Below are 22,911 nucleotides of genomic sequence, written 5' to 3' on the forward strand. Positions count from 1 at the left end.
AGGCAAGGAGGGAGGGAGAAGCGAGGGTGAGGGAGGGAGAGGAAGGCTAGCGGGATGGCCGCGGCATCGAAGACGACAGAAACGCAAACAGAGCACAAAAACGCGTAAAATACAGTTGTGGAAAGCAGGCAGGAGGAGAAAACAAAAAGCTCAACCGAAAGGAGGAAATGACGGTGTTGAAGGCGAACAATAGTAACAGAAGGAGGCGGCAAGCGTGTACGTGCGAGAGAGAGCAGAGCCTCAAACACAAGCAGGGTTGCGCGCAGCACAGCAGTACAGAAATACGCATCGAGGGAGGCGGCGGGGGGGAGCACACGCTCAAATAGAGAACAGAAGAAGAAAAAACGCCGCCGTACATGTGTTTGTGTTTTTTTTTGTTTGTTTGATATCGACAACAAAACAAAACAAAACGAGCGAGCGAAGAGATCGAAAGCATGAGCTGACGGCCGAAGGGCACAGGTGAGAAACTGGCACAGCACGAGACACACAGGCACGCACGCACGCACAGAGAGGGAAAGAGAGGGAGAGAAGAAGGGTAGCCCAAGATAACACAAAACAGATACAAGGCGATGCACAACAGTCATACGCTCCAGGAGGCATGTTGCACGCGAAGTCAGAGAGACGGAGGGGAGAAAAAGAGAAGGAGAGAAACCGAGAATGAAAGGACAGCGAAAAGGTCAAACCGAACCACTGCTCCTTCACATCTCGACCCTGCATCTCGCTTTCTCTCTTCCACTATCCCCCTCCTCCCTCGTTACCACCTTCCTGTCTTTTCCCATCACACCCTCCTTGGGAGTCGAAGCCGTGCAATCGCCCTCCCTTTGCTGGAGCATCCGCTCACACGCGCAGGTGCGGCGATGCTGGCGTTGGCGTTGGGAGGTTGTGTGAACACGGAGGAAAAGAGAGATGCGAGAGAAGCACTTTCCTGTTCAGTCTCTCTTTTCGCTCCCTCCCTACGCATCCGCTTCGCTCTCCGCCAGTGTTATACTCCTCACATGCTCTCTCCTCTCCATCCCTGCGGCCTGCGAGCTGGTCACCGTAAGGCTCACCGTTTTACCTTTCCCCTTACAGCGTGGCGGCATCGACTTGGCCAACGTTCCGCCGCCTTCCCCCCCCCCTCCACCCCTCACCCGTCCTCCTCCGTTATTGCTTCACCACGCAGAAGCAGAGGTGTGGAGAAGAAAGCGAGGGAGGTGTACGCTGGCTCGAACGGATCGGGTGCTTACATTGTGTTTTTTATGAGTTGTACAAAGAACATGGGAGCCAACAAGAAGACACGAACTCGCACTGTACTGCAGCACCTTCGCCCTTAGCTGTAGCCCTCTCTGTCCCCTGCTGCTGCCGCTGCTGTGGCTCTGTCCTTCCCTTCTCCTTTCGCTTCGACATCGCGATGATCATCGGAGAGGGGAGAGAGCGAGTTACGTAGAAAGCACAGTGCCAAGCGAGGAAGCACGTGAGGGAGGCAAACATGAGGAGGGAAGGGACAAAGGGCAGCCGCGAGAAACAACGAAAGGAGACGAGGAAAAGAGGAACGCAGATGAAAAATGAAACAAAAGAGAGAGCGGCGCAGCACAGTGCCGATGAGGGGTCCGGCGCTCCCTTGTTTCGTTGGTGAAAGCAATGTGTGTTGTCATGTTAGCTCCACGCAGGCTTTGTTACTTTCTCCTTATCTCTCACTCTCACGCACACACTCACAATTTCTCACGCACGCGTAGAGCCGTGTGCGTTGTTTCCTTGTCTGTGTGCGTATGACAGTACACACGTTGGTGTCTTTTCTTCTCCTTTTACGATAAGTATGTGAGGACGGTGGCCCACGGCAGCTCTGCATCGACGAGGGCGTTGTGGTACACGGCATAGACGCTGGCACTGTTCTCCGGTGCATGCAGGCTCTGCAGCAGGTTCAAGACGACCGTCGTGTCAAATATGTTAAGCGTGCACCAGCGGGAGTACATGAGACGCAGCTGCCGGACGCGGATGCTCTTGCGCGGGTTCGAGCCGGAGACGGACAGCGTGTGGTGCATAATGACTTCCATGGCGGCCATGGCCTGGAACAGCGGGCCAGAGCGGCGCTTCAGCATCTCACACACAAGCTCGTCCACCTCGGTGGCCGACAGCAAGCTCGTGCCGTTCACCGACACAGTAGAGCATGCCAGGAGAGCACCAATCACCTTGGCCATCTGAACAAGCTGCGAGACAGTGGAGCCGTTGCCGGTCTCCGCGAGGGCAAGGCTCACCAAAGCCTCCTTCCATGCCGCGGTGCGCTCGCTGGCATCGACACGGGCACGGCGCAGCACGACAAACTCGGCATCGTCGGTCACCTTGTGAAACAGCATACACTGGGACAGTGGGTCATAGTGGCCAACACTGCTGATGGACTCCATCTGCGGGATATTGCGCGTATTCGGTGTCGTCGGTGTGCGGCACTGGGGTGTAATGCATGGAATGCCGGTCTCTGAGAGGTTGCTGACACTGAAAAAGTATGGCAATATCCGGAAGCGGCACTGCAGCGCCACGCGCAGCGTCGCCGCCTCACTCTTCCGGTCGGCGATCGTGTTCAGCAGCGACACACCAATCGAGAAGGCGCTCTTGACAAGGGTAACCATCTGGTCCGTGCCGTTCGAAGTGGTCAGGTCGTGCAGCATGACGTTGAAGAGGCCTAGGTGCAGCAGGTTCTGCACCTCGCTGATGTTCGGCAGCGTGGACACATCGGCAGCGTAGCAGCGCTGGATCATGTGACCCATGTTCTCGAACATGCGGGGGCATTGGTGGTATTCGGCCTTTTCAATATCGAAGCGGATCCACTCGATGATGGCGGAGATCAAGTCACTGGGCTGGAAAGAAGGGCAGGAGGTGAGTATCGAGGAGAGCAGCTCTGTGATGCGTTGCCGCTCGTCGAAGCGTGAGGTATCGGTGGTCACCTGCCGCAGCCACCATGTCAGGCACAGCACCTTGTTCTTGAGGCTCATCGCGCTAATGCCATTCAGCACGGTCGCCTCCTCCCTGGGGTCGTTGAAGTTTTGTATGAGCTGCTGCGTCACCTCCTGGATGTTGACCACCTCCGTCGCGCCCGCCATCGAGGTACGGCTGCGCGGCAGCGAGGAATGCGGCGGGGCGTTGCTGAGGGAGTGAGAGGCGGGCAGGTCGATCGACGGGCGAATATAGGCGGAGGCCGGGGACCGCCGCTCCGGCATGGTGCTCTGCACAGGCGCGTTGTAGGAGGGGCGCAAATGCGAAGGGCTCAACGCAGCCGGCTTCGGCGGGACGTAGGCGCGCGACAAGGTGGGACTGTTGCTGGGTGTGGAGGGAGAGATAGTGATGCTGGTGCCGAAACCGGAGTTATCGCGGAACGCGACGGAGGCTGGTCGAGGAAGCGCAAAGTCGCAGCGCTGCATCGTGTTGTCCTCGCTCGGGCTCATGATGGAGGACTGCAGGAAGGAGGTGCTGGCCACGCTGTCGATGTGCTTCATGGACGACGAGCGCTGCAGGTCGTCGCATGAGTCCGCCTCACGCATCACCCGCTCGGTGGAGACCCACCCCTGCTTCTTGTTGAGGTCACTCAGGTCCATCATGAGGAAGCGGATGCGGGGGCGCGGGTGCGAGTTCTCGACCGCCTTGGCCACACCTAGGTAGCGCGCCAGCACTAACGGGCGGCGCTCCTTTAGAATCGGTCCGACCGTGCGGATCAGCGTCGAGAAGACCTCGAAGATGTAGTCCTCGCGCTCGACAGGGTTGCTCGGGTCAAAGTCGCCGACGAGCAGCTTGAACATATTTTCCACGACGCGGTCCGTCACGAGGTTGATCTTGAAGAGCTCGCCCAGGAACTTGATGTTGCCGACGAGGCGGTTCTTCAGGCGGGTGCGCTTCATGTCCACCTCCTCGTCGCTGTAGGGCTTGCCAGTGGTGCGGTCGACCTTCTCGTCGGCAGTCAGCTCGATGGGGCGGTGGAACTCCTCGTCACAGGTGTGGAGCAGCTCGCGGTTGATGCGGTTGCAGAAGAGGCGGTCGCGCAGCTCCGCCTCCAACTCGCGCTCGCCATCCTTCATCTCGCACAGCTCACTGAAGAGGCGCGCGTAGAGCTCACTGTACTCCGGCTCCTGCACGGCCTTGTCAAAGAATACCTTGACTACTTCGTGCAGCTCAGATTCGTCCGTTTGACGCAGCGGTAGCTGCGTCAGCTCCTGAAGCAGCTCCGTGAACTTCTGCGGCGTGATGCGGCTGAGCACCGACATTACCTTGTGGTGCACCTGTCGCACCGGCTTCGCGCGTGTTCTGCCCTTTAGGCCGGAGCCCAGCGCGCCGCGGCTAATGCCGTCCTCCGAGTTGAGCACTTCGCTCATGGACAGCTGCAGGTGCGTCGGTACCTTTAGCGTGGGCACCTCCAGGTACTGCTGCACACACCAGCGGAGCACGCCGTGTGGCGTGTGCGAAGCATCCTTCCGGACCGACATAAACATCTCCACTGGATAGACGCGCGCCGCCGTCGCCACCTCCGTGATGGTGTGGAAGAAAGTGTGCACGGGAGTGCTGAGCGGAGAGAACAGGCTGCTTTGCAGACTCTGCATCGACAAATCTGTCAGCGGTGCCAGCACAGGTGCGCTTTTTGGTTTGACGTCTGGTGACTGTCCCAGCGCGGTGGGTGGTGCCGGGATGAGGCGAGGAGGAGTCACCGGCTTCTTCTCCACATCGGCGCTCGTCGGGTACCACGGGCGAGCCGTAGCCGTGAGTGTTTTCTTATGCGGCGGCACGCACTTCACGAACTTGGGCGGGCGGAAGACAGACTCGGTGCGCCGCTCCCTATCGATGAGGGAGCGGCAAATCTGTGTTTCCATGAGCATCTTCTAGTGAGCTGAGGTGAGTGAGTGCGGCGAAAGGAGGATGGGGGGAGGGGGCGAATACGGAAGCACACGCACACGGGGAGCAAACGAAGGGAGGAAGAGCTGAACGAGGGAGTGGGGGGACGGGGCAGGAGAGAGACAAATGTGCGCGCGGATGTGTGGGAAGTCACTTCCGATAGAAAGGCAAACAGAAAGAGCGATGGGGCAGCGAGGGGAGAAGCAGACAGAGGCATTACGATGGAAAGAAAACGGCACGCGGACAAGAGAGGCCCGAAACACGCTTTGCACGTGCGTGAGCCTGCGTCTGCGAGATAGAGCGATTGCGAGGCTACAGTCGACGTCAGCACGTGTGCTCGACACGGAGACCCGTACCAATGACAGAGACTGGCTCACATGTGCCACTGAGTCCTCCAGCGCATGTCGACTGTTGTCTTTCCCGACACAGAGACGGGTTCACCTGATGGCGGGAAGGGGGTACACACACCTCTCGGTGCATGGCATCGCAGGGTCTCACGTACACACCCGCCCTGCCAATGCCAGAACCGCCTGTGGCGGTGGCAGGCTCAAGTGCATGGCATGTGCGGAGGGGTCACAGCGATGTAACGCCGCTGGTATGCCGGCGGTCAGGCGCTGGACGGCGTGGCATCGGGGCGACCTGCGACGGTGCACACGTTTGCACATCCACATCATGGGCACAGCGCCAACCGAGCTCGAGCGTATCCCGCCCGGCCCCTGACTGCCTGCTGGTGTGAAGCCTGCGTGCCACACCGAGGGGGATGCACCAGGTGGCGGCCGGCGTGATGGGGGCGGCTGCGAGGCGACACGCGGAGCGGTGGTGCGTAGCGTGTGAGGCAGAGGCCGTGCTCTCAGCTGACTGGGACGGCACACAGCTGCAACGCGTGTGCGAACGGCATGCTTCGCACCAGGCGACGGGGCCTGTGGCAGACAGGCGGGGGGTGGTGGTGCAGAGTGGCGCTGGACTCCTGTTGCGTGAGGCAGAGAGCCGACACGTCGCAGAAACGAAAAAGGTGCGCACCAGCCTCTACAAAAAGTGTTCATCCTCTGCGCGTGAGTAGTTGAGCGCAGCATACGCGCGATACATAAGAGCAGAAAGAAGCCCAACGGCATCCACGAGGACTACACAAGGATACACGTTCACAAAGCGAGGTCACACGGCGACATCAGCATCTGCCGGGTCAAGCTTCAGGGTCGCTGTCGTCTGCATCCTCCGCCCCCGCAGCCACTGGAGAACGCAGAACTAGAGGTGTAGACTCGTACGTCGCCAAAAGATCAGCCGCATGCGTGCAGGCGGCACCCAAGTGGCGGCGCAGCGCACTGAATGGTTCGTCCGGTGCCGGTGGTGGAACGCAGTTCAGTCCCGCCTCCTTCGCTCTAGCCTCCTCTTCGCGAGCAAGCTCAAGCAGGCGCTGGACCTGCTCTTCCTCTATGGCGCGTTCTGTGGTTTGCGCCCAGGACGGCCGAAGTGCTGCAACAGATGAGGGCACGTCATCAGCCGGGGCTAGCGCGAGCGCCGCTGCCCGCCGCTGCAGCGCGCGGAGGCGCTCATTGACGGATCGTAGCTGATGCGCCATCTTCTCATGCTCTCTTGCATAGCGCATGTAGGCGTTTCCGAGATCTGCGGTTGTTTCTCGGACCTTGGGCAACGCAGCAGCGAGCACGTCTGTCGGTGCGTCCTTGAGGTGCTTCAAGGCGTCTTCGGTCATCACCGCGCCGCGGCCGGCTGCATAGCGCCGCGCCTCTGCCTCCAATGCGCGAAGGCGCTGCTCCTTTTCTGCGCCAAGTACATACAGGTTGGCCATCAGAGCAGCAGTGGCGGAGGGGTCGAGCAAGTGCTCGACACGCGTCGCCTCGCTATCCGTCAGACTCGCCTGTGGCCGCACAGGAAACGCCGGCAGCCTCGCCGTAGACAGCCGACTGGACTGCAAGAGTCGCGTCGGTGGAGGGGATTTGGAGAAGCGTGTGACCTGATGCACTCGCGCGCTGTGGTGCGCTGTGGACCGCGTCGAGCGGACGGGCTTTGACAGCGGTGGGCGTCGCACTCGCTGGCTCGGTGGGTGGCTTGTTGTCGGCGTCGCCTCACTAGACAGCGGAGAGACGGCGGCAGATGTACCCCCCTCGGTCCTCGCAGCACCTTCGTCGGGCGAGGCAACGAGCGCAGCGTCACCTGCTGGCACCAACTCCATCTCCCCCTCAACCTCACGGAGAGAAGCTCCATCCTCGAGATCATTGTCTTCAATGGGCACCTGCACGTGTCCAGAAGCGCCAACGCGGATCTCGTAGCTGCACCCCTCGTTGTCGACTACGGTGATGAAAGTGTTGATCTCTTCCTGCAAAGCTGCCATGTGCGCCTCCATGTCCGCCGCCGTCGTCACAGGAACGCGGGGCCTTTCCGCAGGTGCGGTCCTGATGCCGCCGTCACTCTCGGCGCTTGCGCTCGAGTAGGTAGAAAGGTAGCGGAGTACGTCACCGTCCGAGATGCGCCGGATGTCCTCCGCCGTGAACTCCGCGCAGAGGCCTCCTCTCGAAAGATGCACCGTCTTCTGCAAGGCAGCCTCAGCTTTGGCGATGGAGGACAAGGGCATGGGCACCGGCACCGCGCGTGCTGCAGCGCTCCCTACTCTACCGCTGACATCTGAGTCCTCATCACCGCCCCCGAGGCCGCTAGCGGATGACAGCACTGAGGAAGACGATAGCGACGACGCTGGCGATGTCCCACGAAGGTCGGCATCGTGTATGCCGAGGCGAGACGCGATAATGTCACGCCGCACCTTGGGTCCGCGATTCACCCCCACAACACTGCACTCTTCTGCATCGGTGGCCACTGCTGGCGGAGACGAACTCTTTTGCAGCGGCTGACTCATGATCTCTCGGAGGTGGCAGCGGGCCGATGCACACGTACGCCGCACACAAGCGCACAAAGTCGTGGGAGGGAGGGGGGACTCCACGCGGAGGCGTCCCCTGCAGGTGTGCAAAACGGCAACGGCTGCAGCGGCAGGCAGTAAGGAAGACGTCAGGAGGATGAAGTAGGTGGCTGAGAGAGAACTGCGACGTGGTCATCGGACGTGGAACCCTACAGGGAGGCGACTGCGGCGGGGAGAGAGAAGGTGCAAAGGCGCAGCAAAAGTGATGCAGAGCACCGAGAGAGAGAGGGGGCGCTGATTGGGCGAGGGGGTGCGGGGCGGAGAAGACCCGACTTTGCCATGGGCATAGTACCATGTTTGAAGGGAAGGACGCACAGAGATAGACGCGCGTCGTGAGGCGGTCTTTGAAGGAAGTACACGCGAACAGGCATGCGCTGTCCGCGCGCAGTCGACACTAAGCTGTGGTCGCTCAGCTCACGTGAAAGCGTCTCTCAGTTCAGCTCGTTTTGTTCTGCGTGTTGCGTGTCGATTAATGTGGAGAAGAGCCACGCAAACGCGCGGAGCACACCCGCGGCTACAGAGAGACACGCAAGCACGTACATATGAAGCCTTCGACATGCTGCACAACGAGGGGCGCACGTGCAAGCGGGAGGGTCGAAAGCTGCACAGTGGTGCACCGACAACTTCCCGCAGTCGAGACAACGCCACCACCTACCCCTTCCCGCAAGTTACACTTTGGGCCACAATGAAAAGAGGGTGAGAGAGGGAGAGAGAAGCGGCAAGTGGTGGAGTGAGGCAGCAACAGAGAAGAGGCGAAGAGGAGGGGGCAGCAGCGTCTCCCTCTCCTCATATTGCCCCCTCCCCTCCTGCCCCTCAAGCACCTTGATGTGTCTCTGTAGAGTCCAACACCGCTCACTGATACCCGACAGCCAACACATACGCAGAGAAAGGGAGACACAAATCTGCGAGAGTACCGCTGCTGCGCATCAGCTTTCTGTCTTCTTGCTGGCAGGAGTGCGCTTTGCTGGCATCGCCTCCTCCATGTGAAGCACAGGCGACGCGCCTGTGTACCAGTCGCTCTTGCCGGTGTGATCCAGTGCCAACTCTTGCAGCTGTTTCACGCTGTCATGCTCCGTTTCGTGGATCGTGACCTTGTAGGAGATGGAGGGACTGCTATCGTCCAGGTCCGCCTCCGTGGAAAGCAACTCGGCGAGGGAGTCGGCGGACATGACCTCGTCGCCCTCTGCGGCATCCTTGGCAGCGTCAGCAACGGTCTCAGTAGAGCGCTCCACAGTGGCGGCAAAGGCCTCTCCCGCTTGCGCCTTCTCTCGTTGCTCTTTGGCCAACAGCGTCACCTGGTGCGGAGTCAGCTGCTCCTTCTGTAGCTGCGTCAGCACCCCCATGAGGACCGTGGCCTCACGCATGGAGATGTACTTGCCGGACAACTTCGCCTCCTCAGCCTGAATGGCGGCTACGCGCTTCTTGACGGTGAGTTCGTCGTAGAACATCTGCAGCACCCGCTTGATCGCCACCGAGTGCGCTACACCCTTGCGCTCTAGCTCGTAGTAATGCCGCTCCATTCGGTCGAGCGGCTTGCGTATCCAAAACACGTTGTAATACCGCATTCCCTCCGAGGCTAATAGGCGGCTCTTGCGCGCCAGCTCATCGCGCAGCGCGATGCGCTCGACGGAAAGGTAGTCCGTGTCATCCTGTGTCGGCTCGCTCACGTTGTGCGGGTTGAGCGTCTTCTCTTGTTGAAAGTTGTGGTTGATGGGCGGGAACATGCGAAAGTGGTTGTACCACTCCGGGGGGATGTAGAAGCCGGTGCCCGCCAACCGCCCCATGCGCTTCAGGTGCTCCCATGGCTCGTACTTCTCGTTCCATGTGTCGAAGCGCGGCGCCACACCCGTGTTCTTGGGAATCTTATACAAACACGACGAGGAGCGCCGCATGATGGGACGAGCAAGAAGGAAAGGGTGTGACGAGGTGAGGATGACCGAACCAGAGAGTGGGCGTGCAACGAGCAGACACGCAGAGGCAGAGGCAGGCACGCGTCCGTCGCCACGTGCCGCTTCCTCGATCGAGTGTGCCCCAGCGGGGAGGGGAAGAGGACGCGGGAGGGGGAGGGGAGGGGGGCTGTGAAGAGAGAACGTGCGAGCAAACCACAGCTGCCGAGGGTCTGATGCAGGGGGACCCAAAAGGGGCGCAGGAGCCGAAAAAAACGATGCGACGGCCCTCCGCCTTCGGAAGTGACCAGATGAACTGCGAGGTAAGGGGAGAAGGGGAATACAGAGTAGAGGTGGAGACCGGAAGGAACGACAGGAAAGAGGTGCAATCCCGGAAAAGGCCCTTCGTCACGCATTGACATCCGTAGGATGCACCGTTGTTGCTACCACGGTGACGCGAGGGGCTCTGGCTGCCGAGGAGGAGGAGGAGGAGGAGCAACGACACGTGAAGACGGCGAGCAGCAGCAGCAGTGCTGCATAGCCGAATGGGTCGTCACAATGCGTGGGCGCACGAGGACATGAGAGAGGGAACGGAAGGGCCGCTGTGCACATCGGCTACACGCGCACCCTCCTCCCCCACACACACGTCACCTGCTACTGTAGGCATACAGGCGCGCGCACGACTTGCTGGGAGAGGGAGACAGCGCTGGGGATAGGGAGGGAAGGGAGCGTCCCCTCTCTCTGATCATTTTACTCTTGCTGTTCCGTTCCTCATCTCTTCGTGTGCCTTCTCTTAGCCACAGCAAATATGAGAGAAGCGTGTCGGTGGATCAACGCCGTGTGGAAAACAGCGGAGAACGGGGGAGGGGGGAGAGGACATGACAGCCGTCCATACTCGCTCCTCGCCTCACTTGGCGTCCTCGCCCAGAGCGCCGCTGCCCACACACGCACAGAAAGACTGTTGCTCCACTGTGACACCTCCGCGGCGTAAACAAACACACGCACGCACAACAACCCAACAGCTACCACAACACAGCTACCTTACATGAAGCAATCGACCAACTCCCCTCGCCGCGTAACAGCGAAGAGGAGCCAAGGCTACGACAGCACAACGCCCTCACACAAGAGAAGTGAACAGCAAGCGGCGCACGAGGAAGGGAAAGACAGAGAGCGAAGAGCAGTGGAAAAGAGCGAACGGCGAGGAGTAGGTGGTGCGCATGGGCCGACCAGCCAACGCAGTCGCCGACACACGAGATGCACTCTAAGGTAGTGAAGCGTGCTGTGCAGTCGGCCACCCCACCCCCGCGCTACTCCACTTCTTCCACAGAGCCGGTGTAGTCTGTCTCCTCCCCCGCCACCACTACATCGTCCAGCTGCAGTCGTGATGAGAACTGCCGCCACTTACCATTGCTCACATGTGCTAAAGCGCACAGACTGCATCGCCCCAGGAACACACACAAGCATAGACACACGTTTTTATAAAAGCTGCGACGCGACAAAAACTAAAGAGGCGTGTGCGCACACGCATACGCATCTGCCGGCTACAACACCAAAACGCATTCGCCAACCTCGATCCGCCGCTGGGTCGGAGAATCTATCAAGAGGAAAGAAATGTGGAAGCGGGCGAGACGAAAGAGGGTAAGAGGGGGTGTGAGCCCCCCGCGGGAGACGCAGCGGGGGAGCAGTAAACACCAAGAGAGGGGGTGAAGAAACACATTCGATACCACTGTGGCTCACCCGTCCCGTTATCCTTTCTGCTTCTCCCCTCACCCGCCTTTCGTCACACGTGCACGCACACACACACACACACACACACACACACACACACCACCTCACAAGATGAACTTCTTGATGTCCACTTTCTTGACCATCTTGTCCACGGCCTTCTTGACGTAAGCGGCGTCAATGACGAACTTCTCGCTCTTCCGCTCCGGCCCCTCGAAGCTGATCTCCTCAACAACCTTCTCCGTGATTGTGATGAGGCGGCGGGCACCGATGTTCTGCACTGTCGAGTTGATATACGCGGCGATGCTAGCAATCTCCCAGAGTGCGTCGTCCTCAAAGATAAGGTCGACACCCTCTGTAGCCATCATCGCCTTGTGTTGCGCAATAAGGTTGAAACGAGGCTCGGTGATGATGCGGTGAAAGTCCTCCTTGCTCAGCTGCTGGAGCTCGACGCGGATGGGCAGACGACCCTGCAGCTCCGCCAGCATGTCGGACGGCTTAACGCTGTGGAAGGCGCCGCTGCAGATAAACAAGATCTTGTCCGTCTTCACCTGCACATTAAACTTCGTCGACACCGTGGTGCCCTCTACCAAAGGTAGCAGATCCTGCTGGACGCCCTCGGCGGAAGCCTGGTGACCCTTGTACCCGCCCGCCGCCGTCACGATCTTGTCGATCTCGTCAATGACAACGATGCCGTCCTCCTCGCAGGCGCGCAGCGCCTCAGCCGTGACGTCCTCGGTGTCCATCATCTTGTCCAGCTCCTCCTGCAGCACAGCCGGGAAGGCGTCCTTGATCTTCATCACCTTCTTCACCGTCTGCTGGCGCTGCCCGCCCATCATGGAAGGGATGTCGAGAGAAATGAAGACGCCCTCGCCGCTCGCTGTCTTGGGTTTCTCTTTCTTCTCTTGAAGCTCTACCATGACCTCAATGTCGTCCAATGCCCCGCTGCGCAGGTGCTCGCGGAAGCCGTCTGACACGCCGGCCAAAGACTTAAGAATGCGGTCCTCCGCCTTCAACTTCGCCTCTTCCTCATGCTGGCGACGGATGTTCTGCTTGGTCTGCGACAAAGAGGCCTTATAGAGGTCCTCGATGATGCTCTCCACGTCGCGGCCGTGGAAACCGACCTCCGTGAACTTGGTCGCCTCCACCTTGACGAACGGAGCATCTACGAGCTTGGCGAGGCGGCGGGCAATCTCCGTCTTGCCCACGCCGGTCGGGCCAATCATCAGAATATTCTTTGGCGCGATTTCCTCGCGAATGTCGCTCGGCACCTGGTGGCGGCGCCAGCGATTGCGCAGCGCCACCGACACAGCTTTCTTCGCCTCGCTCTGACCCACAATGTAGCGGTCTAGCTCCTTCATCAGCTCGCGTGGACGCATGTCCCGAATGAGTGTCTTGGAGCCGGGGTTCGTGAGGGGTGCGGCTGGTGCAGGCGCAGCAGCAGCGGCAGCGGCCGTGCTGCAGCATCGTACGCCCGTGAGCAGCGTGTGCGAGGACGCAGCACCAGTGGCAGCGACGCTGGAGCGGCAGGACAGCGAGAGGGCGCGGTGCATCGCGCGAGATAAAGGAAGATGTTAGAAAAGTGCGAAAGACAAGCCGACGAGGCGAGAAGTTCCTGTGACAGGAGGAAGGGGTTAGGGAAGTAACGCGTCGGCGCCCGTCCAGTCGCCGCAGCTGTGGTGATGGCGAGAGTTGTGACGGAAATGAGCGAAAGAAGAAGCGGGAAAAAAGGCAGAGCGTGTGCCGTCCATAAAGCACGGCAAAGAAAGCAGTGCAGCGCAAGGGCACGAGGGAGCGAGGAGGACACCAGCCAGCTGCAGTAACAGACGGACGGAATGTATGTTGAGCCCCTGCTCGCCGATACGCCTTTTGCAAACAGCTACACACACACCACACACACGCAGGCACACGCGAGTGCAAAGGCTAACGAAGATGGAAAAGAGTGCGCGTGCACGTAGGTCTGTACGACAAACCAAGTATGTGTGGGTGGGCGGGTACGTGCACAGGATCAACAGCAGAAAGACGAGAAGTCGCAGCAGCACCGGGTCACAACGAGAGAGAGAAACGCGCGACGACACGTATTCGACTTTGTGTCGAGTGCGGGTGCGGAGGGGGGAGAAGTGCCAAAAAGGCAGCGAGAGGACGAAAGAAGTGGTGAGGTGGGGGATAAGGAAAAGGTACATGCGCTGCACGTTAACACGAAGAGGGATTTGTAGCGCCCTTTCATCCAATGCACACCTGCCAAGATATGCGTCGAAGCGTTGGTTCGCTGCCCTTCTACATTGCACGAAAACGCCCTTGGCACTGCCTCCACGTGATTTGGCCGTTTCGAACGCCCATGACACGTAAGGGAGAGGAAGCGAGGGTGCATACCAGGGACCCGTGTACGCGTATGTGGTCGAGGGATGCTCTGTCAGCGTGTCCCTCGCTCAGCTACGCCCATCGCCATGAATTCAACACGCGCGCTCTGTTTCTCTACACACCCGATAGTGCAAACGGGGGATAGACATGTGTGTGTCTCTCTCTCTCTCTTTGTGTGTGTGTGTGTGTGTGTGTGTGTGTGTGACTGCACTTTTTCGGCTGCCGGAGTGAAGACAACAAAACGGCGGGAGAGACACGCCCGGCACGTCTGGTCGAGTCTGTGCAGGGCGGCTGCCCGACAGCAGCGAAACAAACTACGATAGCCACATCACAGGCGGTAACGGCGAGGAGCAACACATATACAAACATCCGAGCGCCCGGAGAAGGAGAAAGCGGAGGCGAACAGATAAAAGGAGTGCTGCGAAACAGCGAGAGGGGGTGCTGTGAGGGCGCGCTGCGCAAAGCAGCGCAAAGCCGAGAGGCTCACTCACGCAGATGTGCAGATGTGCGGCTGTCTCTCTATCCAGCCCCACCCGCTGCCTTGCATACGCCATCAAGGTCCCTCCGACTGCGTCTTGGTGCGCTCCCCACACCCAACCACCCGACGGACCCACCTCGCCGCATCGCTAAATCTTGTTACTAAAGAGCAGGTGCTGCTCTTTGCGCTTGAGGGGCGCCATGGAGCGGCACTTGTGGTAAATGCGCACCAGTGTGGTGCGCAGAAGCCACTTGTGTCGCTGCAGCACCTTGGCGGTGTATGTGTCGCGGGAGCTCACGCCCAGCTCGTGCTGGAGAACGTTGAAATACGCCGCCGAGTGCAGCCCCACCCCGTCTCGGCTGTACAAGTCAGCCAGGGCGGGGTTTGCCTTCACTAAAGCGTCCTCCGTCGCGCGCATTGCCTCCGCTCCGTCGGGGAGCGGCATACGCTGAGTGAAAGCGTACGCGATGAACCGCGCCTGTGCCTCGAACAAGAGAAAGGGGGGCAGCAAGTCCTTTTGATAGCCCACCAGCGCCAACGAAGGCTCGGCGCACCAAAGTGTGCCCAGGTAAAGTCCATGGCGGCTGGCCGCTGGAGGACCGCCTGCCGCGTCGCTCGAGGTGCTGCACGCAGACGACGAGGTAGACGAAGTGAGCAGAAGCTGATCCTCCTCCAGCACGCGGCGCACGTCAGGGTGCAGAAAGGGGTATCGACGGTTGTAGCCTGTAGCGCAGATGACAGCGTCGACGTTGTCGAGAAACACCTCCGCAGACGGCGCGGCCGACGACACGTCGAGGTGACCGACGCGCTCCTTCGCCTCCGCCACAACGTCCGCAGTGCTCCGCCGCAGCGACGGATCGGCGGCAAAGCGCAGCCCGCGCCCGTCGTTGTCAAGCGGCAGCCCCACCGCTGGGATGACCTCCAGCCGCGTATTGCGGTAGCGCAGCCACTTGCGCACCAGGTCCTTTGCCGCGTGCACATCGTTGCGCAGCCACGGGAGGCGAGCTGCGAGGCCGGCGATGCGCGTGACGGCGTCGGCGGCCACCCGCACATCCGACACCTCCTTTGTCGCTCGCCCGCGTACCCACGGCGCCGCCGCCATGTCCTTCCAGAGCTCGGTGGTGAGCGAGGAGCACGCGAAGCCTGTCTGAGGACCAGATGATGCCGAGGAGAGAGCCGGTGCGGTGATGCTCTGGTACACCTCTGCCCCCATCCGCTTTAGCTCGACGCAGTAGTCGTAAGCGGAGACGCCGTTGCCGACGACGACGACGCGCTTCTTGTAAAACGAACGAAAGTCCTTCACGTGCGCAGCGTGATGCACTTCTCCACCCTCGCGTACATACCCCTCAAGTGCCTCCCGCATTCCGGCAGGGAAGCGCACTTCCTGCGTCTGCCCGGTACACACACACACCTTGTCGAAGGACCACTCCATGACATCCCCGCTCACAGCATTCACGGATATGATCTTCCACATGCGGCTTACCGGGTCCAAGCGGGCGGACTCCACCTTCGTGTTGAACCGCGTGAGACACCGTATGCCCTTCTGTGCAGCGTATTGGTGCATGTAGTGCTGCACCGCCGTGTGGTGCGGGAACTGTGCGACGGCGTAGTCGAAGCGGACATCACTGAACGCCATCAGCTCCTTGGGCAGCACGCAGCGCATAGACGGGTAAATGGGAGAGACGCATCCGCGGCTGGAGAAGATGTCGCGTGCGTTGCTGGCCCAGATGCCGCCCGGCTCGGGAGCAAGATCGAAGCATGTGACGAGCAACCCGCTCTGCCGTAGCACCGTACTGGCCACCATTCCAGCTGGGCCACAGCCGATCACCGCGCAAGACTGCATGAAGTCTCGTGGAGAAGCCCTTGAGAGAAGAAACAGCTCGACAGCGCGCCTTGGTGTCTCCTGCTTTTGCGGGGAGCGTCTCGATAGGGAAAAGGATGGGGCCACGCCACGCCAGAGGAGGGCCGGCGGCTTCGATGGCCAAAGCAGCAGTGGCTCAGAAAACTGCGCGAGTGACGCGAAGGAGAGGAATGCGCACAAGAAGAGAAATGAGTGTTTCGGCACGGATGGTGGAGAGGCCGCAGAGCTGTACGAGCACCGGCGGGTAGCAGAGCAGCGGCGCATGGCACTACCCGCGGCACACGCGCTCACTGGGCACTGCATCGATGCTACAGGCTCAGCGAAACCCTCGAGCCGGCCACTGTACGAGAACACAGAACATGCCCCAAACGCATACGGGGCTGTCACTTCTACAGTGCTAACGCCAGTGCCGAGAAACCAAGGGTGGACACGTGAGACAGGGAAGGCAGTGCATCAACAGCCACTCGGGTCTGCACACGCACAAGTCGACCATCTTCACCTTCGCTTCTATTTCTCGCTTTCTCCTTGGCGGAGAAGTACGATACAGGAAGTCGTGCGGCACCGCTTGTTGCGGGCACACAATACTGCACATCGAGTAGAAGAAGAAAAGGCAGTCGCAAATGACAACACACCGGGGGAAGGTGGCGACGAGAATGTAGATGGACAGGAGGCCGCCGGGGAGTCAGGTGCTACTCCCCCCCCCTCCCCCCTCCCTCCCTCTCCCCATCTCAGCGGTACGGCGGATGCTCACTTGAGCATGTGAGTCTGCAGAGCGCCACGTGCCCCTCACCCCTGCGGTTGCCCTCTTGCCCGCCCCGCTGACTCTTTGTCTGCCTTTCTCGTGGCTCTCTCGCGGGATCGCTCTCGGCACCGACGATGAGAACCTGTCTAGCCCTCGGCAGATGCTGCAACCCCTTCGGCGAGAGACATGAAGCGCAAACAGAGGGAGAGAGACATGTGCTGGCGAGAGAGCATCCACGCACATACACATGTCGATGTACGCGTGTGCTGCAGTGCAGCGGGGGGAGGGGGGCCAACGTGTGTGCGCATCTGTCCATCTCCTCTGCGCACAGTACCTCCGCGGTAGCTCTGTTCTCCTCACGAACTCCCTCATGACTTCGCTGCAGCGGCTTCGACAGCGCCAAAGTAGCTGCCGACGGGAGCCGGCTGGCGTCGGACCACCTCCTCTGCCTCGCGCAGCAGCGCATCTGTCACACCGGCCAGTCGGCGCAGTGTGATACTCTGCTCCTGCTCAACCATCGGCTGCGGTTGAATGACACCCACTACGGCAGGGGAAACAAAGTGACGCACTTCGATGCCGCCAACGCAGCGCTGGAACACCTCACCCTTGTGCAGCGCTTGTGTGAGGTGGGCAAGCTGTGACTCCAGCGCGCTGAGCTGCTGCTGATGCTCAGCCGAGGCCTCCCTCTTCTTCTTGTCAGCCGCCTTGAACTTCGCGGCTGGGGTGGGCGACCTGCAAGGCGTCGCCGCCGCTTTCGGTGGTGCTGCAGCTGCAGCGCGCTGACTCAGCTCCTGCCCGTTTCGATCCGGCGCGCCGTACAGCACCCACACCTCCACGCATTCCCCGCTGCGCACATCCACGTCGCCCTCAAAAGCAGCGCTGCGAGGCTGGAAGGGCAACAACGAAAGAAGCGTGCGGGTGGCTGCCGCCGCGACGAACTTCACGACAGCGACTGCCAGCACGTTGCTGCACGACGGCATGACGCAGAACGTGTGCTTCCCCGGCAAGATCTGCGAGCACAACGGAGTTATGAGGCGGCAAATAGATGGTGACAGGTACTGGCGCGGCAGCACTGGGGAGCTGCTCGGCGTGAAGCCGACGCGCATCTCGTACGAAACCACCGGCGTGAACGCCGTCTCTCCAGCGACGGTGAACACGGCGCTGTATGGGTCGGCGCGAATCGGCCGCGCTCCGATAACCACTACATAGTAGCCCGCCTGTGGCACAGTGAGGGTGAAGGTGTCCGTGCTGGTGCTCTCTTCGCGCTGGTGCCACACCCACTCCGCCCCTAGGGGTGCTGTCTGTGAAAGATCCTCAGGAAGGGTCCCCAGCGTGCCCATGTACAGAGCGCAGCACAGCTCCGTCGTGCTGGCGTGGTGATTCACAAACGACACGTACGACGGCGACCCGCTAGCGGCAAAAGTGCTGTGCGTCTTGTGGGAGGCCAGCTGCAGCCCGTAGTAGTAGAAAGCAGGGGTGAGGCGTGGCCGCACACCCCACTGCACTGCCCTCATGGCTGTCCGCACGAGTGCCTTCGCGGGGTCTGCAGGGAAGTGAGAGGCGAGAAAGTAGGTGGGGTGAGCAAAGAAAAAGAACTCTCGCCGCAGCCTCTCCGGGGTAACGGGGAGCAGCTGAACGGATTCACTACATGGCACCGCCCCTGACCCCGCCGGCGGCGATGACTGCGATGGGGTGGCCGCCTTGCCACGACCCGCTGCGTTGCCCGCTCGCTGTCCTTTACCGGCCTCCGGCACCGCCACAGACGACGGCACATCTGAATAGGACGCAGCGCTGCGCAGCACCCCATTCGACAAGGCAGCCGACACATCCACAAGGTACTGCCTCCCGTCCACGGTCACCATATTCCAACTCCACTCAAACGCCTCCTCCGGTGCCGCACCCTTTAGTTGGCCCACCACGACTTCGCACAAGACACCGACGCTGGTCAGCATGTGCATGTACACGTCGGCCAGAACCGGCGCTGGAGCACGCCGCGTCTGTAGGGCCACTAATAGTGGATCAGGGGGAGCGGCGGGCTCTAGCGTTGTCGGAACTTCCTTCACCTTGCGCGCCGGGCGGTTGGCCTTGCGCGCTAACGACGCCGCCTTCGCCGCGGACGGTAGACCGACCGTCGAGACACCTCCGCTGTCCTCTTTGGCGTCCTCTTCGGCTCCTGGCACGCTCACCTGCAGCGTCATGTGAGAGCACAGCCACATGTACACGCAGCACGCCTTCTTCATGGTGCACTGCGTGGCCGTCTGCCGCCACGTGACAGACATGAAGGGGTGCACCAGCTGCTTTGCAATCGCCGACCACTCGGTGGCGTCGCTCAGCGAGCCAACGGCGTTGCACTGCTGATCCGCTTCGCATCGCAGGGCCTCCGGCAGCCCCCAGCCTGCGACTTCTACGGGATCGTAAGAGGTGTCCGTCTCCACCCTCTTGCCCCAACGTCCGTCTAGTGGTGCCTGCGTCTTGTGATTGGGACTGGTGCAGTCGAGCGCCAGCGTCGTCCCAGGGGCAGCCGCGCCCCTGCTTTCCCGCTCCATGCTAAAGCCAAAATGGCGCAGGTAGTCAGCGTAGCGATTGAGAGGCAGCCGCGCCACGGCGGCTTCAGGCAGGTGCGTATGTGCTTCGTAGAGCGAGGCACCGTATTGAAGGAGGGAAAGAGACAAAGAAGAGGCAGCCGTGGTGGCGGTGGCTGCCTTGGCCTCTGCGGCCGCTTTCGTCTGTGCCGCTGGGGCAGCGGCGCTAGCTGCCTTCATCGCGAGAAGAGAAGGTAGGAGTCTCTACAGCACTGTGCGTGCCCATGTGTGCTGTTGCTGCCATACACAACGAGGCACGAAGCGCGGGAGATGTCCGTCCAACACCGCCACCACCACCCAGTCCGCGGTAACAGCACGAGAGACATGAACACATGAAAGGCGAGAGTGAGAGGGAAACAAAGGAGTTGGCGGGAGGGAGGTGAAAGATGACCCAGAGACGTTAAACTAGAGAGACGCGGAAGGGATGCGCTCGGCGCTGTCAAGTGAGCCGTGCAGAGCCCTGTGTCTCCTTGCGCACAGGCCTCCTCCTGCGGGGAAGGTCGCATTAGAAGCTGCGCACAGTGGATGATTCTTGCTGACGTGCTCGCCGTGGCAGAGATGGCACCATCCAGGTGCCACCCCCGTCGTTATCACCGCTGCAATCGTCAACAACGGCAGCGAGCAGCCCACACGCACGGACAGAGAGAGAACGCGAGGGGAAAAAGACAGAGGCGAGAGAGATGGGGCAGAGTCCTTCTATCGCCTTCCTTCATCCTTCACTCGAGACTCGCCTTCTCACTGCACACGGTGGTGTCTTCGCAGCGCTGGCGTATGTGTCTATAACTGTGTCTGTGCGTGTGTGCGTGTGTGTTGGTCTTGTCTGTTTTTCTGCGTTACAAGGTCGGCCCCACCCCCTCCCTCCATGTCCACGGGAAAAGGGCCCAGCGTGATGGGGCGGAGACGCAGAGAAGGCAAGTGAGCACGTGGATAGGGACGAAGCGAAAGGGAGCCACAACGCCCGCCCTCCTGTCCCTCATTCACTCACTAGTGCAACTAGGGCAACCCAGACTCTATGCTGAACGCACTGTGTTCTTCTCTTCATATGCCTCTTGTACGCTAATGCACGTGTGCCTGCGGAGAGGGACGGCAAGAGAGGGGAGGGGAGAGGGGAAGAAAACGTAGGGAAGTAGTGCAGTGAAAAAGAACCCACAGCGACCGGCAGCGTCGCCCCGCCTCGTGTGCGAGAGTCCCACCCATCCCCTCTCGTAGCGGAACCGCCCGCCCTTTGCTCACGGCCCCACTCTCTCTTGTCTCTCTCTCTGTCGTCTCTAATGCACTACTCGACTGCCGATCCGTCGGACTCGGCGACAGGGTCGATGATGCGCACCGCCGGCACTGGCAGTGGCTTGCGGTGGTATACCTGCGCATAGGTGAACAGCGCCAGCTCAAACGAGTATATTTGCGTGGCCTTGCTAATGACGCTGCGTAGAATCTGCGGGGCCAATCCCTTGTAGAAGCCGAGGAAGCCGTCCGCGGCGTAAATGTGCCGTAGTGTTGGCATCACCCGCACGTAGTCGTGCTCCCCCGTCACCTTGTTCACCGTGCGCAGGTGGTTCATGACGACGTTGTACGGGTACGCAATGCCGACTGCAACTAGCTTCGCCATCATCGTCAAGGACACCATCGCCGCCGAGGACCACCAGAAGCCGCGGTCGCCGAAGCTGCCCTCGTGCGTCACACGCTTGAGCAGCTCATACACGGTCCAGAAGCACCCCTCTTCCACAAAGCGGCCGGCTATGTTGGTGACTGTGCCGCGGTAGAGGCCCCGCACGCCATCGCGGCGAATAACATCGCTCAGCACTTGGTGAATCGTGAGCTTGTCGTCAACTTGCACCCGGGTCCGAATCACAAACAACGGAGAGAGGGTCAGGTTGGTCGCCGTGACGGCACCAAAGGCGCAGATCATCGGTCGCACCTGCTCGCTCACCCTCGAGTCGGCAAGCTCGCCCTTGAGAACGCGGTAGGTGGGAAGGTAGATGGCGTTGGAGGGCATCGAAGCCATAATGTTGGCACCGAGACCGCGGCTGAAGGCGTGAAAGAGGCCCTCGTTGAAGAGCTCGCGTGCTGTGATGAAGAGACTCTTGTGTGACTTTCCTGTGGCAGACCGGCCGGCCGATAGCCGCACGCGAATAGTGTCGAGCGGGTTCGTAACGCACGTCGAGCAGACGCCGGCGAACCCGCCGGCAAAGACGGAGACTAGGTTGTCCCTTTCGGCGCGCGACGTGGAGGTCATGATATACGAGAAGGGCTAAACAGAGAGAGAGAGCCTGCCCGTGCGTATGCGTGTGTGTGGTCCGCTTCGCGTCAACTCTCACCGCCCACCTCACATGAAGAGGAAGAAAGGAGGGGGAGGGGAGATGCACGGAGAGTCGTGCGTAAGGCGGGCGTAAGGTGCGAAGGAGAGAGCAGCAGCAGCAGCAGCAGCAACAACATCAAACGAGGCGGGCGACGACGACGAAAAGGGGAGATGAGGAGGGGTATATATATATATATATATGTGTGTGTGTGTGTGTGTCTGTATCGAAGAGGGGGTGGGGAACGACCCAACGCGCAAATCTCAACGAGAACGTAATCTGAATAAAAGAAGGGAGTCAGACAGACAGACAGACAGAGAGTGTGTGTCGCGCGGCGTGTGTTTGAATGCGTGTGCGCCTGTAGGAGTGCGTATGTACCTGTGCGGGTATGTGTTGCAGTGGCTGCAGCTCTACCTCCGCGAGTGACGTTCTGTGTGCGATGAAACAGCGCGCAACGACAGAAACAGAAGGCGAGAGGCGGTAGAGGAAAGGGGGGCCAGAAAGAAGATAGAGACATCTACGGTGGATTGAGGGAGCGGACACGCTGACGTGCAACCAATCAGCTGTCCGCGATTTGACTTTCCGTGGTCCACAAGGATGGTGGTGAGCTGCTGCTGCAGTTGCCTTCCCCGAGAACGGCAGCATCCGAGGGAAAAAGCTTCTCGCGAGGGAGGTGGCCGGTAACGGTTAACATCTTACTCTCCTCATCCCTTCTTGTTCGAATCTGCGGTGTAGAGCCTTGAGAAATCGGAGATTGTCACGATTTCGATAGAGAGGCACAGGGCTGAGAACCAGTATCTGTCGCAGAAAGCGGGTTGTCTTCGAGTCCGAAGAAACGAAATTTGGAAGATGACAGGTCATCTCCTCAGCAGGGGCATGCGGTACCTTCTCCCTTGCTTGACATCTTCCGTTTGTTCCCCCCCCCCGAATCTCTCATTCCTTCACTGCTACTGTCGGCCGCATGTTCATCAAGCACATCCCGCTTGCTGTGGGTATGCACGGCGCCTTCCCCTTCCCCCATCATCATCGCACACACAACACACCCAGCTATGTCAGAGTCGAAGCCACACTTACCCGAACTCCGGTATCGCAGTGAGCGAGCTTCACCGTATACGGCAAGGTGCTCCGCGAGGGAGAAGACGAGGGGAGGGGCCCTTGATGCCTAGTCCGAAACACAGACAGCCATCGATGCAATGGCCGCCGCA

At 60.3% G+C, this 22,911-nt stretch overlaps 7 protein-coding genes across 7 annotated transcripts; all 7 read right to left on the bottom strand.

Annotated features, from left to right (window-relative positions):
• Nucleotides 1-1,784: 1,784 nt before the first annotated feature.
• Nucleotides 1,785-4,835, bottom strand: LMJF_15_0060 (putative eukaryotic initiation factor 4a; the record flags this gene model as incomplete). Its single annotated transcript, XM_001681868.1, has 1 exon — nucleotides 1,785-4,835. The coding sequence occupies one exon, from the start codon at nucleotides 4,833-4,835 to the stop codon at nucleotides 1,785-1,787; it is 3,051 nt and encodes a 1,016-aa protein (XP_001681920.1).
• Nucleotides 4,836-6,031: 1,196 nt separating this feature from the next.
• On the bottom strand, nucleotides 6,032-7,438 carry LMJF_15_0070 (conserved hypothetical protein; the record flags this gene model as incomplete). Its single annotated transcript, XM_001681869.1, has 1 exon — nucleotides 6,032-7,438. The coding sequence occupies one exon, from the start codon at nucleotides 7,436-7,438 to the stop codon at nucleotides 6,032-6,034; it is 1,407 nt and encodes a 468-aa protein (XP_001681921.1).
• A 1,265-nt stretch (nucleotides 7,439-8,703) lies between these two features.
• Nucleotides 8,704-9,669, bottom strand: LMJF_15_0080 (conserved hypothetical protein; the record flags this gene model as incomplete). Its single annotated transcript, XM_001681870.1, has 1 exon — nucleotides 8,704-9,669. The coding sequence occupies one exon, from the start codon at nucleotides 9,667-9,669 to the stop codon at nucleotides 8,704-8,706; it is 966 nt and encodes a 321-aa protein (XP_001681922.1).
• Nucleotides 9,670-11,495: 1,826 nt separating this feature from the next.
• LMJF_15_0090 (putative heat shock protein HslVU, ATPase,subunit HslU) lies at nucleotides 11,496-12,767 on the bottom strand (the record flags this gene model as incomplete). Its single annotated transcript, XM_001681871.1, has 1 exon — nucleotides 11,496-12,767. The coding sequence occupies one exon, from the start codon at nucleotides 12,765-12,767 to the stop codon at nucleotides 11,496-11,498; it is 1,272 nt and encodes a 423-aa protein (XP_001681923.1).
• A 1,608-nt stretch (nucleotides 12,768-14,375) lies between these two features.
• Nucleotides 14,376-16,070, bottom strand: LMJF_15_0100 (conserved hypothetical protein; the record flags this gene model as incomplete). Its single annotated transcript, XM_001681872.1, has 1 exon — nucleotides 14,376-16,070. One exon carries the CDS (start codon nucleotides 16,068-16,070, stop codon nucleotides 14,376-14,378), a length of 1,695 nt encoding a protein of 564 aa, XP_001681924.1.
• A 1,128-nt stretch (nucleotides 16,071-17,198) lies between these two features.
• LMJF_15_0110 (conserved hypothetical protein) lies at nucleotides 17,199-19,592 on the bottom strand (the record flags this gene model as incomplete). The annotated part of the gene is made up of 1 exon (XM_001681873.1): nucleotides 17,199-19,592. The coding sequence occupies one exon, from the start codon at nucleotides 19,590-19,592 to the stop codon at nucleotides 17,199-17,201; it is 2,394 nt and encodes a 797-aa protein (XP_001681925.1).
• Nucleotides 19,593-20,688: 1,096 nt separating this feature from the next.
• LMJF_15_0120 (putative mitochondrial carrier protein) lies at nucleotides 20,689-21,645 on the bottom strand (the record flags this gene model as incomplete). Its single annotated transcript, XM_001681874.1, has 1 exon — nucleotides 20,689-21,645. The coding sequence occupies one exon, from the start codon at nucleotides 21,643-21,645 to the stop codon at nucleotides 20,689-20,691; it is 957 nt and encodes a 318-aa protein (XP_001681926.1).
• Nucleotides 21,646-22,911: the final 1,266 nt, after the last annotated feature.

Source organism: Leishmania major, chromosome 15, assembly GCF_000002725.2.
Source record: "Leishmania major strain Friedlin complete genome, chromosome 15".
Classification (NCBI taxonomy): domain Eukaryota; phylum Euglenozoa; class Kinetoplastea; order Trypanosomatida; family Trypanosomatidae; genus Leishmania; species Leishmania major.